Source organism: Cololabis saira, chromosome 4 (genome assembly GCF_033807715.1).
Source record: "Cololabis saira isolate AMF1-May2022 chromosome 4, fColSai1.1, whole genome shotgun sequence".
NCBI classification, from domain to species: domain Eukaryota; kingdom Metazoa; phylum Chordata; class Actinopteri; order Beloniformes; family Belonidae; genus Cololabis; species Cololabis saira.
Genome location: NC_084590.1, coordinates 11507190 through 11527499, shown reverse-complemented (window position 1 = coordinate 11527499; position 20310 = coordinate 11507190). Strand labels below are relative to the sequence as shown.

General features: G+C 41.5%; 1 protein-coding gene across 1 annotated transcript in view; it reads right to left on the bottom strand.

Annotated features, from left to right (window-relative positions):
- The window catches only part of LOC133441497 (spectrin beta chain, non-erythrocytic 1-like), a 124836-nt gene that overhangs the window by 102110 nt on the left and 2416 nt on the right, over nucleotides 1–20310 (bottom strand). Inside the window, exons 2-3 of the mRNA XM_061718849.1 lie at nucleotides 7190–7347; nucleotides 6956–7107 (exon numbers count right to left, since the gene is read on the bottom strand). Of these exons, the coding sequence (XP_061574833.1) occupies nucleotides 6956–7107; nucleotides 7190–7334 (297 nt within the window). The 5' untranslated portion in view covers nucleotides 7335–7347. The remainder of the gene's footprint in view (nucleotides 1–6955; nucleotides 7108–7189; nucleotides 7348–20310) is intronic.

Sequence of the window (20310 nt, the reverse complement as noted above, 5' to 3'; positions counted from 1 at the left end):
GTGCGCAAGCGAGCTTTATAAATGAGGCCCCTGGTCTTGTCTCGGTCTCGGGTCTCTCGGTCTCCCCAGGTCTCGGACTCGGATAATTGAGATGCCGTTGCACACCAAGGTGACAGAATCTGGTGATCAGTAGTTCTTTAGTGTAATCTGATTACTATAATGGTAAATCATGTAATTTCAAGTCGATAATTGTATCTTTAATTTTAAAAATTCACGTTTCATCTCCAAATTAAGTCCAATTTAAATCAGTAACATTTACTATTCATTCCTTTTCTGAGGTGGAGGGGGGTGTTGGAGGCTGGTTATTCTGCTAGAGGACTTTGGGACTAGTTAGTAGTCGTGTCAATCCTTAAAAGCACTGGAGTCAGTCAATCCTGATCTCAGCTGATGGATGAAAACATTTACACTGAGTTCAACATCATCATCCACTTCTCTGTTATTGAGCTGCAGTTGAATACAAGCTCATATGGAAACTATCTGAACTAGGATGGTGCTGATATTCTACAACTCACGCAGGATGAGGAAATAACTAGGTTGATTTTGGTCTCACAGCTGAACTAGTCTTGGCCTTGATACTCTCTGGTCTTGGTCTTGGTTTAGACTACAAGTTTACATGATTTGTGACCATTTACTGTCGCTGGTATCAAATTTTTTTTTTTTTAATTCAAGATCTTTTTATTAAAATTTTCACAAAATAAAAAAGGTGAAATGCTGCATGTCAATTACAAACATTTTGATTAGGCATGGGCATGTTAATCATAGCATACACCAGTGTACAGAATATAAAAAACAATTAAACAGTATGAAAAAATATAAAATAGTAACAAAAACAAACTACAGACCAAACTAATCCCTCCCCTGTCACTGCCAGATTACTAATCACAATATGAGGTCACTCTAACATCAAAAGCCTGCACTAGGAATATAAAAGAAATATGAAGTATAGTTCACAGGGTCTGGAATGCTTCTAGAAAAGGTCCCCACACTTTCTGGAACTTATTTGATTGCTGAAGCGAGTATCTAATTTTCTCCAGTTTTAAGCAGGACATGATGTCTTCCAGCCATTGCGCACGAGTAGGAGGGAAGGGATCCTTCCACCTGAACAGAATTGCCCGACGAGCCAAAAGGGAGGCAAAAGACAAAGTGTGCCCCTGTGCAGTGGTTAACTTCCTTCCTCCCTCCATGACCCCAAACAGGGCAGTCAGTGGGTTTGGTTCTAATCTGATTTTAAGCACCAGAGAGAGAGTATGAAAGACTTCCATCCAGTACTTGTTTAGACATGGGCAGGACCAGTACATGTGGATGAGAGAGGCTTCTGCTACCTTACATCTTACACAGTATGGACTAATATCTGGGTACATGGAGGATAACTTTGCTTTTGAAATATGAGCCCTGTGTACCACTTTAAACTGAATTAAGCAGTGACGTGCGCACAGGGAGGTTGTATTAACCAGTTTGAGTATGGACTCCCAGGTATCCTCTGATAAGGGAAGCCCTAAGTCCTGCTCCCATGCTGCTTTGAGTTTATCTGTAGGGGCACTCCTAAGATCCAGCAACATGCCATAGAAAGACGAAATGAGCCCCTTTTTGAATGGGTCTGTGGCAAGAACTTTGTCAACTGTGGTCGAGCCTATCGATGCACCAGGGCTGGGTGTCTGGGAAAGAACAAAATGTCTAGCCTGAAGATACCTAAAGAAATGTGATTTTGGAAGGCTGAATTTACTACTTAACTGCTCAAAAGATGCCACGGTGCCGTCTATGAACATATCTCTAAAACGAATCATACCCCTCCTGTGCCATTCCTGGAAGGTGGGGTCCTCAAGGGATGGTTTGAAAGAGTGATTTGATGCAATGGGGCTAAGAAGAGAGAAGCTGTGAAAACCAAAAAACTTCCTAAATTGGGCCCAAATTCTAAGAGAATGTTTAACCACTGGGTTTTTGATTGATTTAAGTGAAGGAAGTGGAAGTGAGGAGCCGAGTAGGGCAGGAATTGACAGGTCATCAGTTGGATGTAACTCCATCGCCACCCAGTCAGGGCGGTCAGCGCCGTCGCAGTAGAAGGACCAGAATGCAAGGCAGCGCAGGTTAGCAGCCCAATAATAATAACGAAAGTTTGGGAGGGCCAGACCACCTGCAGACTTAATTTTTTGAAGGTGAGTTTTGTTCAAACGTGGCCGTTTACCCCGCCATAGGTATGTAGATATAACTGAGTCAAGGGACTGAAAAAAAGAACCAGGAATAAAGAGTGGTAAGGTCTGGAAAAGGTACAAAAATTTAGGTAAAATGGTCATTTTAACTGAATTGATGCGACCCACAAGAGACATTGACAGGGGTGACCATTGTGTAAGGGTTTGTTTGGTCTCATTTAACAATGAGATAAGATTCTCTTGGAGCAGGTCTTTGTGTTTCCTTGTCACAGATATGCCTAAATAGGAGAATTTGTCATTTGCGATTTTAAAGGGAAAATTGGAAAGGTCTAAAGCATGCGATTCGAGATTGGTAGGGAAAAGCTCACTTTTGCTGAGATTCAGTTTATAGCCTGAGAGTTTCCCAAACTGACTGAGAAGTGACAGCGCAGGGGGTAATGAGGCCAGAGGGTGAGAGATGAAAAGCAAGAGGTCATCGGCATAAAGCGAGACCTTATGTTCCCTGCCACCTCTCCAGATACCGGACACATCCTCACAAGATCGGAGCGCTGTGGCAAGCGGTTCGATAGCCATGTCAAAAAGCATGGGACTAAGGGGGCACCCCTGACGGGTTCCACGATGCAGATTAAATGGTTTTGACCGTTGAGAGTTAGTACGAATTGAGGCTGTTGGGTGTAAATAGAGAAGTTTAATCCACAGAGCAAAGTTCGGACCAAAACCAAACCTGTCCAGCACAGCAAAGAGATAATCCCATTGGACGCGATCAAATGCTTTCTCCGCATCCAGAGAGACAACGCATTCAGGGATAGCCTCAGAGGCAGAGTAGATAATATTGAACAGTCGCCTTGTGTTGAAGTAAGACTGCCTACCTTTAATGAAGCCAGTTTGGTCTTCAGATATAATTGTGGGGAGGGCATTCTCCAGCCTATGGGCTAGGACTTTAGCTAGGATTTTAGCATCTGTGTTTAATAGCGAGATGGGCCTGTAGGAGGCGCATTCAGTAGGATCCTTCCCTTTTTTAGCTATGAGGGTGATGCAGGCCTCCGAAAAAGAAGGAGGGAGGGAACCGTGGCTGAAGGATTCTGAAAGAACTGTAGATAGCAGTGGGGAAAGCAGAGTAGAAAATTTCTTTAGAAATTCCGCCGGGAAGCCATCAGGGCCAGGACATTTACCCGACTGCAGTGAAGAAATGGCTCGAGTAATTTCCATCAGGGATATCGGTTCTTCTAATGTCTTCCTTAGATCTGGTGAAAGACTGGGAATACTAAGACTATTTAAAAAGTCCGCAATCTCATCTCGATCAGTCTGAGATTCCGAGGTGTATAGCTGGGTATAAAAGTCCCTGAATGCTTCATTTATGAGTAAGTGGTCTGTAGTTACATGGCCATTTGGTAATCGAATCTTAGAAATATTTTGTTTAGCCTTAGAGCCTTTAAGTTGGTTGGCTAATAATTTGTCAGATTTGTCTCCATAAACATAAAACCTGGTTTTACTTTTCAGAAGTGACTGTTCAATTGGGTGAGTGGTAAGCAGGTCAAATTTAGTTTTAAGTTCTAGCCGCTTTTTGTAAAGATCTGGGGATTTAGTCCGAGAATATTCTTCATCGACCTCTTTGATTTGGCGGGCAAGGTCTGATCGCTCCCTATAAGATTTTTGCCTCACCCTAGCAGTGTAGGATATAATCTGTCCCCGGAGATAAGCCTTGAGGGAGTCCCAGACAGTTAGACTAGACATTCCTGGAGTCATATTCGTGGATAGGAAAAAGGCTATTTCCGTTTCCATAGATTTAACAAAATTTGTGTCCGACAGCAGAGTTGAATTGAATCGCCACTGTCTGTCTCTCTGAGGTAGGTCAGGAAGGGACATGGTTAGAACCACAGGAGCGTGGTCGGAAATGACAATGCTCTGATAAGCACAGGAATGAACCAGGGGAATCAGTTGATTATCAATAAAAAAATAATCAATCCTCGAGTATGTGTGGTGCACTTGTGAGAAAAAGGAGTATTCTCTGTCACATGGATGTAAAGAACGCCACACATCACAAACACCGTAGTCAGAAAGGAACGCCTGAATAAGACGGGCTGACTTACTTGCTGTGCCGGGGTTGGTAGAGGATCGGTCTAGGACTGGGTCGAGCCAGCAATTAAAATCACCACCCAGTATGAGAGAATATGTATTAAGGTCAGGGAGCAGTGAAAACAGTCGTTCAAAAAAGACTGCATCATCTGAATTAGGGGCATAAACGTTCACAAGTACGACCAATGTATTGAATAATTTCCCAGAAACGATCACGTAGCGACCAAACTTGTCAGAAATCACATTGTGCTGCTCAAATGAAACATCCTGACTGATCAGAACTGAAACTCCTCGGGCCTTAGCTTGAAAGGAGGAGTGAAATCTCTGCCCTGACCACCTCGGGAACAGGCGGCTATTATCAGAACTGCGAATATGAGTTTCTTGTAGAAAGGCTATTTCTGTTTTAAGGTGTTTTAGATGTGAGAAGATCCTCTTCCTTTTAACAGGGTGATTCAGACCCTTAACATTCCAGCTCACCAACTTCAAGTATCTACTCATAATATCTAAGAAGAAAAATTAGGTGTGCACAATGACCTAGGCAGAAAAAAAGAAAACGGAAAGGAGGTTGAATGTGACCCACATTAAGTAATGAGTTGAAAAGAGTTAATGCAAAGTTTCTGGCAGTGACATATCCCCCCGACCCACCCCCCCCAACTAAGACAGCTGCTATAGAAAAATAAAAAAAAAGCAGCAAGCTCTTTAAAACAAACAAAGTGCAATAACGCATCTTCCAATTCTACACACTAATAGCTTTTGCTCCCGTATCATGGGTGTATACATATTAGCACCTTAAAACGTGTAGATATAAATAAAAAAAAGAAATACCCTCTCAAATCTTGACCTGGAAGTCCCGATATGAGCCCAGAAATATTTGTACAAAAATATAAAATATAAAACGTCCGACTTAAGCAGCGTAAAAGTAAGGTTAACAGCTTACAATTATTACAAAACTTATAGGTAAATCGGAAAAGCTTTTTTTTTTTTTTTTTTTTTTTTTTTTTCTCTTTCTTCCTCTCCCTCTTCACCACTTATTTTCCCCCTTCCCTCAAATAGCCAAAAAGAACTGCAAATTAATAATATTTGCAAAAGGGCAGTCAAACTAACAACAGAGAAAATACTGGTTGTCGCGGGGTTACTCACCCTCCCCTCAGGAATAATGTGGCTCACGTAAAAAAAAAAAAAAAAAAAAAAAAAAAAGAGAGAGAAAAAAAAAAGTCAGTCCGTGAGCGTCAGTGAGCCGCACCGGGCTGCAGGCGGAGCCGTGACAGCCTCCAACGGTCCCGTTACGGCGGGTTTGAAGTTTTGCTGCGACTCGTGATGAATTTGCGCGCCTCATCCACGGAGCCGATCCACTTCCTGGCCCCCCCGGACAGCGTGAGCCGGAGCCGGGCGGGGAAGAGCAGAGCCGGCCTCAGACCCAGCTGGTAGAGCTCCGACATGACTCCGCTGTATTCCGCTCGTTGGCTGGCAACTTCGGGGCTGTAATCCTCCACTATCCGGATGGGGTGGCCGCGATATTCCACCTTTCCTCTCCGGCGCGCCTCCCTGATGAGGATATCTTTCGTCTGGTACCGGTGAAGGCGGAGGATGACCGGACGCGGTCTCTGTCCCGGGGCCGGCTTGGCGGCGAGCGAGCGGTGCGCTCTGTCTATCTCTGGCGGTGACGGCAGCGTATCGTTCCCGAACACCTCACACAGCAGCTTGGAGAAGAAAGCCGTTGGAGACCCGCCCTCGGTCGACTCCGGTAAGCCCAGGATACGGATGTTCTGCCTTCTGCTTCGGCTTTCCAAATCCACCACCTTAGCCTTCAGCCGAGCATTATCATCCCGTAGAGTCGAGCAGATGCCTTCAAGGTCCGTAACTCGCTGGCTGAGGTCTTCTGTGGCGAGTTCAAGGGACGAAACCCGTTGGCCATGGTCCTCGACCGCGAGCCGCGTTTGGTCGAGTTTGGAGTCGAGCTGACTGAAAGTATTTTTGAACTCGGCGGCCAGGGCAGCGCGGTGTTCTTCCAGCAACGTGGTAATGGCCGCCAGGGTTAAGACAGCGCCAGCCTCGTCCTTTTTTCCCGACTTGCCGCTCTTCGAAGCCATCTCGGAGGTAAGTGGGCTCGTTCGAGACAAAAAAAAAGAAAAACAGCAACAGGGAATCCCTTTTAAAGGAAAAAGTTTGAAAGTTTGAGGGCTTGGTGGTTTAAAAAGTTTGGCATTTACGGGAGCACTCACGAAACACGTCTACTCCATCTGCTCACCAACCGGAAGCCGATCGCTGGTATCAAATTTAAAGGAAAGATCATACAGGATTGTCTCAGAAAATTAGAATATTGTGATTTTCTGTAATGCAATTACAAAAACAAAAAAGTCATACATTCTGGATTCATTACAAATCAACTGAAATATTGCAAGCCTTTTATTATTTTAATATTGCTGATCATGGCTTACAGCTTAAGAAAACTCAAATATCCTATCTCAAAAAATTAGAATATTCTGGGAATCTTAATCTTAAACTGTAAGCCATAATCAGCAATATTAAAGTAATAAAAGGCTTGCAATATTTCAGTTGATTTGTAATGAATCCAGAATGTATGACATTTTTGTTTTTGTAATTGCATTACAGAAAATAAAGAACTTTATCACAATATTCTAATTTTCTGAGACAGTCCCTTTTGGGTCCCAGAGATGAGTAAAATGAGGACGGGTTTCCCAACCTGACACCTAGCCAGCATGTTTTCTCACCAGCATCTCTCCGCTGAGCACCTCCAGCAGTCGGGTGAGCATGTACCCATCCCGCAGGTCGTTGTACAGGTCCGATATTCGACAGGACACTCTGGCTAGGTGGGAGTTCACCCACTTGGTGAAAGTCTTCTTCTGCACAGCATCTCTCTCATCTGGAGGAAAAAGATAGAGAAATCAGTCGCGTTTACGGAGTTCCCCTCTGAAACCGCCGTAGCTGCGTCTCGCGGATCTGACCTGCCAAGGCCTTGATGCGCGAGCACTCGAACAGCTTGGAGCTCGTGCACTCCGTCTCCCAGAACCCAGAGCCGATCGGTCGGTTGTTGTTGTTGAGCTGGCGCTGGGCTTCGGCGTTGTCCAGGTCCGGGGAGGCATTAGCCATCGCGCCCAACAACCTGAAACACACGAGGAAAAGTGTCACGCTCAAGTCATCCGTCTTCCTGCTGGAAAACCCAGATCCCTGCGTGACCTTTATTAGAACTGATCCTGGTCAGAACTGTTTCAGAACCAATGATTGATAAAAATATGAGCAATATAGTCCCAAAGTCCATGAACAGACTAATGGTGCTTTTCCACTAGTACCTACTCAGCACGGTTCGGCTCGGTTTGGTCTACCCGGGCTGTGATGTCATACCACTACAGGCCACCGATTGGTCGGGGGTTTGGAGTCAGGATGTGACATCAGCGAAAGAGCGACTCTGACGGCGGCTTCTTGTTCATTTTATTCAACCAGCGCAAAAGTCTGTTTCATGATCCAACTCTGAGGTGCAGATGTTCATAAACCTGGTGGCTGAGGAGAGAATTAAAAAGGGATGTAGACGGGCGATAGGAACGATCAGATCTACCAGGAGCTCTGTCACTTCATAGCTGCTCGTGGCTCCAGCTGACTTTTCAGCAGCGCCGACACAAACAAAAAAAAACAAAAAAGCGTTGCCGCTTGAAGCTTCTCTCACTCGCACTTTTTATTTTGATATCAAACACAAGCCACAGACCCAGCAGCTCATATATCATCTCCTCCATGTTCTACATATTTAGTGTTGTTGTCTTCTTCCTTTAGATCACACAAATACGTCACAGCAGCTTCACTCCAACCTCCTACTTCTGCTCCGGGTAGGAATGGGTGATATTTTACCGTTCACGATAAACAGTCAAAGAAATTCCCCACGGTAAGAATTTGTATCTCACGGTAAAAATGATAAATTCCCGTTGATGACGTTTTTGTGTAAAGCCGGGTAGAAGGAAGGAAGGAAAGAAATGAGCCAGAAAGAAAGAAATGAGCCAGAAAGAAAGAAAGAAAGAAAGAAAGAAAGAAAGAAAGAAAGAAAGAAAGAAAGAAAGAAAGAAAGAAATGTGCCATAAAAAAAGAAAGAAATGAGCCAGAAAGAAAGAAAGAAAGAAATGACCCAGAAAGAAAGAAAGAAAGAAAGAAAGAAAGAAAGAAAGAAATGAGCCAGAAAGAAAGAAAGAAAGAAATGAGTCAGAAAGAAAGAAAGAAAGAAAGAAAGAAAGAAAGAAAGAAAGAAAGAAAGAAAGAAAGAAAGAAATGAGCCAGAAAGAAAGAAAGAAAGAAAGAAAGAAAGAAAGAAAGAAAGAAAGAAAGAAAGAAAGAAAGAAAGAAAGAAAGAAAGAAAGAAAGAAAGAAAGAAAGAAAGAAAGAAAGAAAGAAAGAAAGAAAGAAAGAAAGAGTCATTACAGTTTTGCAGTACAGGTGGACTCATTTAATTGTTTTTTATCAATTCAATTTAATTGGTGTAGTTTAGTAGTATTTAGTATCTTTTAGAGCAGTGTTTTGGGGGCTCCAAAGACTGAATGTGGTGATAGATTTATAGTTACAAAGGTGGAGTTGAATTGATATTTTTTTTTTTTAATCGTCATTTTTATCGTTATCGGGATAAATGCCAGAAATTATCGTGATAAATGTTTTAGTCCATACCGCCCATCCCTAGCTCCGGGTGCTGAATTGTAGTGGAAAACAAACCAGGCCGAGTTGAGTCGAGTCAAGCTGAGTAGGTACTAGTGGAAAAGTGCCATAATGGTATAGACCATGATAAAAAGATGGTGAACATTCCACCGGCATATGAAGGCTCATCTGCACACGTGCAGAACAGTCATACGAGACAAGCGAGACAGTCACTATGGTGACCAGGTGTCGTTGCTCCATCCTCCCGGGTTCACACCACCTCCCAGCTCATAATTAAACACTAACTGAGTTCAATCTCACACCTTTTACTCCCTAAATTCGACACAAGCGGCGAAACTGGACTAAAACAGACACCGAAAGATTTTTCAGTTCAATACAAAGACTTTAAAAAGATAAAGAACAAGAATGATGCCCATAGAACAGTTTATTAATAAAGCAACACCTGTCCTGGGAATCAGAAATATTAGCAACAGCAGAGCTTAAAATAGAGCTGCTCTGATCTTAACTCAAAGGACGGTAGGACAAAGAAAGGAGACTATACGTGACTTTCTCTGTTTGCCACTTGTCAAAGACTGATAAAAATAACTTCTAAAGCGTCTCAAAGACAAACGCAGGGGGAGAAAAGAGACGACAAACTGAAACGTTAGACTCCAGCTCAGTTTCATCCTGGCGTTTTTGGTTAAAATTAACAAACAACACCCTCACGTTTAAGGTTTATGTCAGAAATTCTTAAAAATTAGTAAACTGGATGAAAGTGGAGTCTCCCAGTGATATAAAAAAGCCTGGCCGCTTTCACATAAAATGTTGTTAAGGGACATTTTTCTTTCCATTTGTGGGCAGAAACTTCAACGATGTTCTTCTGTTGACCAGCTTTAAGATCAGTGTGTTGTAAGCTCTATCCTTTCCTCTTTCTTCTTTGTTTTTTTCCCCACATACATCTCCCACGTCTCTTAAAACCTGATTTCAAAGCTCCAACATCAAACCTGTTACGGAAATATGAGCTATTTATCTCTGCAAATATCTCTAGATGCTTATTTTATACAAATCTCTTTTTTTCATGCATGGCGATCCATGTGGCAGAGAACTAGTATGTATTGTTTTAAAACCTAACTACATGCTACATGTAGTATTTGTAATTTGTTGGAAATGCTTAAAAAACTCAAAAATAGTCTCAACAGATTCAAAATTTAGCAAAAACATAGCAAATATAGCAAAAACATATTTCTGAGTCATTATACATAATTTATCACCAAACTACCACCAAACTAAGTAAATACTTTTTAAAACAATGTTGCTGTGCTTAATTTGAGACGACACAGCTGCCTTGTCTCTGATTGGCTGAGAGCCTTTTATGGGTGTGGTCAAATTCTTTCAAACATAACTCTGTAAATCTTAAATTAACTTCATCATTACAACTAAGACTCCAAATTAAGCTTTTCCATCTTATTGTTATTGTCCAAAGGGGGCACTTTGGTAGATTGAAATTACATTATTTATTCTATTTATCCCCCAAAAATTGCTTATAATGTTTCAGTATGTCAGCCAGAATCTTGAAGTCAATAGAGCTGAGACCAGAGATAAGCAGCATTTATCTCCTGTGGCGGTCCAGACTGCCGCGAACCTGTGGAGGTAGGGCTGGGCGATTTTGGACAAAAATAAAATCCCGATTTTTTTCTCTGAAAACCCGATTTTCGATTTCGATTTTTTTGGTAAAACTACAAAAGACAATGGAATAAATTGTTTCAAATATTTTATCTTTATTTTTAAAGAAAAATAGCAAACAAATTTCCCTATTGGGAATGAAGTGCAATTGAAAGATACTGTAAATCCTCCTTGAGTTTAGTAAAGTGACAACATTTACAATTTTCTTGACCAAACAAAGATGACTAGACGAGCTCTGTCTGTAATGCAGACAGCTCTCTTCTTCTTTTCCAGCTATATGAAAAAGAGAGAGGAAAATCGATTTTCCGATTTTCCTTTTGTTAACATCGTCTTGATTAATAAATCCGATTTAGATTTAAAATCGATTAATCGCACAGCCCTATGTGGAGGTGACTGAAGACAGCCGGCTGCGTATTAACGTCAGCGTGTCCAGGATGAGCAACACGTTCAACACGTTTTTAACGGTCCAGGCCATTTTATCCAACAAGATTCAGTCTCCTTCGCTGTGTAAGAAACTCCAGAAGACACAAGCTGATGTCATCCCAGTGACCCGGATTAAAAATGGCGAGTGAAGGAATTAAATATGGATACGATGTAGTTTAATATTATAATATTCTCCCGCCATGCTCTAAATGCTTAAAAACACACGTATGACTTGAGAGTGGATGGTTGTGGGTCTGGCCAGTGGGTCAGCAGCAGAGGAGCACCACAGGGCACTGTACTCTCACCACTCCTGTTCATCTGTACACCTCAGACTTCCAGTTCTAGTCAGAATCTTGATAACTCTTAAAATAAATACTCAATTACTCAGCAGTTGCAGGGTGTATCAGTGACAAGCAGAGGTGGGTAGTAACGAGTTACATTTACTCCGTTACATTTACTTGAGTAAGTTTTGGGAAATTTTGTACTTTTAGGAGTAGTTTTGAATCACTATACTTTTTACTTTTACTTGAGTAGATTTGTGAAGAAGAAACTGTTACTCTTACTCCGCTACATTAGGCCACGTTGAGCTGTTAATTTTCTTTTATCCCCTCCGCGTCAATCTCATGACATCACTGGGTGATTCTTTGGGAAAAATGTTTGTTTTTGCATGTTTTGTCACATATACACAGACTCAAACACACACAGAGTTTCTATGAGTTCATGGGCTTGTTCTAGTTCTGCCTGGTTAAAAAAGAAAAGTACAAAGGCTTGAAATTTTGGGCTACTTGTGCTTAATTTATTTTTTTATTCTGTTATTATTTTATTTATTTTATTATTTATTAAAGTACTTGAATTTACTTTAAGATTATTTTAATTTAAGCTATTTTTTATTTTTTATTAATTTTAATTTATGTTATTATTTTATTGATTTAATTTGCCTGAAGATGATTATTTTGTACTTTTGTCTGTTTGGTTGTGTTAAAAAAAATAAATCAGACGTTACTCAAAAGTTACTCAGTACTTGAGTAGTTTTTTCACCAAGTACTTTTTTACTTTTACTGAAGTAATTATTTGGATGAATACTTTTTACTTCTACTTGAGTCATATTATTCTGAAGTAACAGTACTTGACCAGTTTGTGGAATGCTGGGGGAAACGATCGCCTCATCTTGAACATCAACAACACAAAGGAGATAATTTTGGATCTTAAACGCTACCAGCTTTAGCATTAAATAGCAATAACTACAAAAGAAAAAGGCAAAAGTAAGCATGTTAACAAAAAATGTAATGTATGAATCTAGCCCTAAAAGGAAATGTAAATAAACGGCATTATCGTACTAAATTAGTTCATGTTACATATTTTCCTGTAGAAAAAGAAATGAAACAATTGGAGATTTTGGTGAATCCTGAATAAATCCTCCGCAGAGCTCTTTTATCTCCCATGTGATGGATAGAAAACAGGAACAATGCTTTCTCTCAGAAGAGCAGATGTCCCCACGGGACATAAGATATGCCATTTGGTGCTGGCGTCCAAAGACACTTACAGACGGGGGAGTATGTGTTTGTATGGATGGCTGCCCCCCCCTCCCCCTGGGAATTACAGCCCCGTCCTACCGAGCCAGGAGGACAAAAACTCATGATTTAAAGTGTGGCGATCTGAACCGGCAGCAGCGTTTTTTACTTCAAGCATATTCACTCACAAATCTTACTTTCCTACAAGTAAAGCTCAAAAACGACCAATAGTACCTTTTTTTTTTTTTTTTTTAAAGTATTATTTATAAAAGAAGAGGTCAACTTATTCTGGCTGAACCAAACTAAATCCAAATCTGTATAAGCTCAAACCAAAACAAGTTAAAAAGGTCAAAGATCATGCACATGTTTGTTTCAGATCCCACTTTTCTGGTTCTCTCCTTCCACCAGTCCAAAGAGAAGAAACCTCCGGAGGGGGAGATGGGGGGCAGCCATATTGAGTAAATGTCAACGTCCCCTGCAAGACCCAGGGAAGAGGGGTAGCTGAGCACATGCACTTACCCATCCTCCCCAGGGAGAATAACAGCAAAGCATTGTGGTGCTTTCTATCTGATTGTGAGGGAGACGGATCAGAGGCAAGAGATCAGTGAGACTCATGAGTGTAACCGTTACGACGTCCGCAAGGTTTCAGCTGGAGACGCAAAAGTCTGAAAAAGAGCAAAGTCATTAGAGATCGAGCTGTGTGTGTGTGTGTGTGTGTGTGTGTGTGTGCGTGCGTGCGTGCGTGCGTGCGTGCGTGCGTGCGTGTGTGTGTGTGTGTTATGTCCTTGTCCTTGCTTGTCCCTGCTGTGGCGAACCTTTCCTTGCCGAACCTCAACCACCTGATGCCCATCAATCAATCAGACTCACGGCACACAGGCCTGCTTTGATATGTGTGTGTGTGCATGTGTGTGTGTGTTTATGTGTGTGGTGTTTATGTGCGGGTTCCTTTAATTATCGGACTCAGCTGTTGAAGAACCATTCAGCCCCAGGCAACAGAGAGTTGATGCCGAACCTGAAAATCACACGTACATATGCAAACACAAATGTTGTATTTGAGTGTGTGTGTGTGTGTGTGTGTGTGTGTGTGTGTGTGTGTGTGTGTGTGTGTGTTCATGTTTAACCCTAACCAGCCTCCAAACATCACTGACTTCAAGCTCTACACAGAACCCTAGAAATAATAATGATCAGCGTAATCAGAACTGGGCTCTGGTGCTAACAAGCTCTGTGATAATGAGGAAAGATCCCAGCAGGACAACAAAAAAAGTAATTAAAAAGAGTTCACATGCACGCACGCCTGGTTATCCATTTTCTGTTCTTTACATAACAGTCGCTATTAGATATACAATACACAATACACAATACTCGATACTCCATATGCAATTCTCGATACGTGATTTGTTTCCAGAGACTGGTCTCAGTCTCCAGGATATCTCAGACATTTGACATAAAAATAAATGAAATGTGGCCACACATGAACTAGGAGTGATTCCATAAGTAGTAAGAATGCAAACTGGTATTCTTTTAATCTGAAATAAACAGGAACTTAATTATATTTATAATAATATTCAGCCTATTAAGTAAATATTTTTTGCCTAACCCAAAATGCCTTATCCACCTAATCACCGTTTCTCTGTGAACGTAAAGTGAAATATGTTTAAAATTAGTAAAATTCAAAGAGTTTCATTAGTATTATATGATAAAAAACTACATTTAGCTTAGTTTTGTTTGGATTTAGGACATAGAAAAAATTATACCTGGAATTAGTATTAGAAGTACCTGAGATAATTGTTTTATATTGTTTTTGGCATAAACTCCCCAAAACAGCTGATAGTTCAAGGTCTTCCACTGTTTTTCCATGGAGCTGAAAGCTGCAGATGTTTGAGTTCTGCTCCCTGTGGAACTAATGCACCACAGCCATTGGCTCATTTGTGTTTGAGGGGCGGGTCTTACCGATGGGTCAATTATCCAGCCTTCCTTTCTGCATCTCCACAGAACATCCAAACATGCAGTATTTACTAAACCCGTTACACTGGCACCACTAAGCTTTAAAAACCGATCTCAAAAGACAGAGTAGCTGACTCCGCCCCCTAAAAAGAGCCACCATGAGCAGGTCTGTAAAGAGAAGGTTGAAAATGGCTTTCCTGCTGTATCGCTGCACGTCACAGATATTTCAGTAAGACCTCAGGAAGTGTTGTCAATATTTAAAAAAGAAAAGAAATCAGAGTATAAGAAGGTGTGTTCTTCCTTCCATCCATTCTATGTCCAAAAATGTTCACTGTTACTTTACGCTTTTTGCATTAAATCCACACCTCCTACTGTGTAGATATGTGAGCCATCCCATATGATCGTATTTGTTCCGTTTGAAGAAATGAACAAACAGAATATGGAAGCCAAACGGGAAGCCTGCGGCATGCACATTAGGAAGGGAAAGCAACAACAGCTACTCTGAATCTGGATAAAAAATCTGTCTGGGTCTTTTTGCACTTTCCTTTATGGAGTGAAAACGATCTGGTGCCGAGCTTTGTCTGGGGAAGACGCCACGGGGGCCATGGGGGCCACGGGGTTTGTATGTTTCAGCCAGTGGAGCACACGAAGTCTGCTGTTTCAACGGTGACGGATCAAACATGCAGACAGCAGCAGCCTCTCTGATCTCCGCATGGCGCTGGAAGCAGGAGCAGGACTCAGCTCTGTGACATCCCACGTACATGCTAAAGCACGGAGGCTGCAGAGGAGTGCTGTGGTGCAGCGGGCAGTCGGTTTCCCTCGAAGGAGAGGGTTGACGGGTTGATGTCGGTCCCACAGGAACGTATCTGGGCAGGACTCTGATTCCCTGGGGGGTTGAAAGTATGATACTTGCAGGGCTGAACATTTATCACGGGTCATGTAATCTGTGTCGTCTCATGTTCGATTTCCCCACCTTCAGACCTGCTTGGACCAAAAGCAACTTCTATCGCAAATTCAGCCAACAAAAATCCAACATGTTGTTGAAGAGACAAGTCCAACATGATGGACCTCGGCAGGGGCACCACTAGGGATTTTGGGGCCCATGAAAAGAATCTTAACAGGGCCCGCTAACATAGTGGGGACATTTTTTGGTGCTATTTTACATACAATTACGCATTTTAATGGTATTTTTGACTTTTATTACCATATTTGCTAAAGACGAACAACATAACAGTTGACATGTACAGTAGGGGAAGAACTGAGCACTCTGAATACTGTCTGTGACAAACCGCCAATACGCTACCTGCGGCTGACCCAGTCGGACTGAACTAAACAAATAAAGTTATTGTTACCAGGACATTGAAAATAAAACATTTGTGATTATAATAATAATACTTTCATTTAGCAGATGCTTTTATCGAAAGCGACTTACATCTGAGAGAACAAACACACGGGGAGCAATTAGGGTTAAGGCCTTGCTCAAGGGGCCCAAGGTGTTTCATCTTGGTTGCCATTCTGGCGCTTGAACCTGGGTCCTCCACACTCAAGCCCTCCTCTGTAGCCACTAGACTACCACTCCCCCAATTAACTGATTATAAATTATATATTATATTATTAAACTGATTATATGTTAGTTAATAACTTAGTGTCATTATTTTTTCTGTATTATCATTCCATCATCATTACAAGGCTGTCTGGGCCCCTTAATCATGGCCCCTATCTGTCTCCTGTACCCCCTTTTTTCGGTGCCCTAGGTCCTCGGGTGGTCAGTCCCCTTTTCCTCCTTCCTCCCCTACTTCTGGCATGAACGAATCTCAGATAGTTTGGGACCGACTGCTCATTAATGTAATCCTCGAAAATTTCATAGCAATTTCAGCAATTATTACGTTGTGTAATACGTACTGAAACAATGTCCTCAGTCAGAAAAGGGTCGAAATGGTTTAACACAACCAAACGTAAGCAATCCTTTAACATGATTGAAAGCCTCTCATTCAGTACGTTAACATGCACTAAGAGAGAGTCGAATTGTTGTCTTTATTCGACTGATATCCAATTTTTAAAAGCCATGTATACACTTTAGCCGGGCTGTAGTCGAACCCGAACTGAAGCTCTTGAGATCGAGCTGTTAGTGCCAGACAATACCTGTATGAAGCTGGCCCCCCACCCCACGCAAAATTCAGTGCGTCCTAATCCGAGTTGTTCTGGCATGTATACGCTTAGCCGAGCTGCTGACTGCCCCGGGACCCCCCCTTCAGGAGGTGACGACACAGCGAAAACCAGAATATCAACACAGTCGGAGAAGAAGAAGACCAACAACAAAGAAGGAACCGGAAGAACGCCAACGCGAAAGTGCATGTGGCGCCACCTAGCTTCGCAGAGTCGAACGCACCTCACAAAATAATCGATTGTCTTCTCGCGCATGTATACTCGGATTTCTCTGAACCTCCAGTTTAATCCTTAGCTAGATTGTTGCTAATAGCTTGATTTAAATGTGCACGTGACCGCACGGACTGATCTTCACACATTCAAGCCGCATGCCTTCATCAAATCTCCGGCTTTGATGAGTCCACCTCTGGTCCCGTGATGAGCTCTTTCCTCGGGCTTGATTACCGCACAAACCACCCAAGAAAAGAGATTCCAGTATGAATGTTGGGATGTCCATCACTTTTGATGCAGAGGTTACATTTAGAGGTGGCGTGTGAGAGGGTGGTTGAGAGACAAAAGACATAATCCAAAGGGATAGAGTTGGACTACGGGAGTAAGATGGGAAGGTAGAGAGCGTGACAGAAATAGAGGGTGATGTTAGAGAAGAGAGCTGTTGAAGAAATAAAGGAGCACTAACATAGAAAAGGGAGCTGAAACGGGGGAATTAGGTTAAAGGAGGTAACAAGTGAGACTGAAGAGCAAAGATGAAGAAAGCGAGACAGCTGTCGGAATTAATCGGTCATTGGCAGCAGATCTGTGTCTCTGAGCCCCCCCGACCAAATCATACAGATCAGATGAGCACGCTAATTGTACCCTCTGTTGTCTGGCTGATGTGCCATATCTCTTTTCAGAAGCATGCTCACTGTTCTGCTATCGATTGATCCAGTAATCAGGTATCAGTCAAATCTGAGGATAATAAAAGCAACGCCTCTCACACATTTCTTAGGCTCCGCTAAAAGTCTGCGGCTGTGTATTTCTATGCACTGTGAGTGTGTAAACACCAGCCAATGACAGTGTGCATGTGTGAAGATTATAAAAGCATATTGATAAGTTCAAATGATTGTTTTCTTTCTCTTACGCTGTGTTTTTAGTGACCCGTTCAGACTCCGTCAGCAGAAGGTGTCCTGCCACATAAAACTGGCAATGCAGCAGCTGAGCAGCAGAGGACGGCTCTGTTTTTTATTTGCGCTATAGAACATGATCACTGTGAAACCATTGGTAAATGTGCTTTTATCAGTCTGATTTATTACTTTAATTTGGATGTCGCAGCCCTTCTTCCTCTTCCCCGAGCACAGCTGCTCCCTCGTGGTTGCAGCGGAGGGGGGGGCCGAAGACGGCTGGGATACATATACGTAGAGGTAAAATACACGTAAATACATTTACAGCAAGAATGGAACCAAAAGTCTTTGAAATGTCTAAGATGTGCTTTGTTCCGATCTTCCTTAGTTCATATTTTCAACTCTATTTTGGACACCAATGTACTACTTAATATCTTTTGGATGAATAGTTGGTTTGAAGGCAATCGACCACATACCCCACCCACTAGGGTTCATTATCGTTGCTGGTTTCCTGAATCAATTCGATTCCAATTCACAAGGTCACGATTCGATATTGATTCATTTACTGTAGATGTATTTTAGTTTCCAAAGAAGTTTTGTTTAGATTTAATTAATATACCAGTGAAGTATAAACCTTTTTTGGACACCAAAATCTGCACAATGGGTAATTTATGTATCTGATCCAACATTAGTGTGGCTGGTTTGTTGATTTAACAGTACAGATAAATACCGTACTACAGGATTGTCTCCGAAAATAAGAATATTGTGATTTTCTGTAATGCAATTACAAAAACAAAAATGTCATACATTCTGGATTCATTACAAATCAACTGAAATATTGCAAGCCTTTTATTATTTTAATATTGCTGATCATGGCTTACAGCTTAATAAAACTCAAATATCCTATCTCAAAAAATTAGAATATTCTGGGAATCTTAATCTTAAACTGTAAACCATAATCAGCAATATTAAAATAATAAAAGGCTTGCAATATTTCAGTTGATTTGTAATGAATCCAGACTGTATGACATTTTTGTTTTTTAAATTGCATTACAGAAAATAAAGAACTTTATCACAATATTCTAATTTTCTGAGACAGTCCTGTATAAAATAAAATAAATAAAAATGCAGTGACTGCATGTGTGTTTCAAAGATCACATGTAAACACCTTGAATTATTCATTTCAAATTCAACAATAACATAGTTTGTAATCCTGTTCTGAAAAGACCAACTGAGCAATGAAATAACAATAACCACCAAAAGAAAATGGTTGGAATCTTCAAAGTATTTTACCTCTATAAGGCCAGGTTTGTCCAGCTCGTTACTGTTTTAAATCCAAACTACTGCCACACATCAGCCTTTAAGGCTGGATGGTGGCGTCTTCACAGGAGTCTGTTGTGACCAGGTTGTTACGTCTGTCCGGTCTGTCCGGAGAGCATTCAGAGATCTCATTGTGCTGTCGTGCAAAATAACGCAAACCTAATCAACAGGAAGGAAGTAGAATACTTAAGTAAAATATTTTAAAAAAATCATCTAGGGAAATATGAATCCATATTGGACCTTTTGAATAAATAAAAAACTATATTAATTGGTGAATTGGTTTTTTCACCCGGTGTCCACAGGTCAACATGTGGAGGCGTCTGATGCTACAAGATGCTTTAGGGTCAAAAAGTGTTCGTTGTTCATGGCTACATTCATGTTGCAGCTCAATTCGGATTTTTCGCCCATATGTGACGTATATCGGATTTTTTTACTGAAAGCTGCAAATCCGATTTTTTCAAATTCAACCCAGGCCACTTTCATATGTGGTCCTAAACTGAATACATATCCAATCTGTGTCCAAGCGGCCGCAGAAGGTCGTCGATAACATTTGCGCTCTCCTTTTTCTCAATCTCCTTATTCCCTTCATCATTTTGTTGTACTTTCAAATTGCAAGACAAACACGTGAAGTATCCATGTTTACTTCCCTAAACACCAGGCGCTACGTGGCTTTGTGTTTTCCTCTACGCACGCGTGTCACATCAGGGCCGCGTACCGTTCACACTTAAGCGAGATGAAGGTCGCATTAAAATAATAACGTGACCAACCATGCAAAAAGCCCAAATATCAGAGCTGCTCTACATTCAGCAGTCGTTGCCGGAGTCCAGACCATAAAAGTTTAACTTCTATTAGCTTACACTTAGCATTAAACGTTTAGGACGATCTGTAAAAATATGATATTGTTGATGAAATAACATTAATAGTTATGTTTTAATTGTCTTATATGGACCCATTTAAATCAAAAAAACCCAGCCCGTGGCCTTCGTTGCACCGTAGCGTTACAGCAGATAAACAAACCAAACACTGCTTTTGGGCGTTGATTTCAGTCATCCGACCAACTCCAATCTGCAAACTTAACAACACTGTTTATCTGGAAAGAATAAACCAAGGATTGTTTCAATATGTACTGTTTTGTTTTATTTCATGTTTTTCTGGGGTCTTCTCTTCTCACCAAAACAGTGTCTGCAGGTTAATTGACGTCCACATTGAGGACCATTTGTATCATTTCAGTTGCTTTGCATCACCGTTTTGTCTCAGGGTTCCTGTTTTTATGGCTTTTTAAACCAGTGTTTTTCTATCACACCTGCAGTTTAG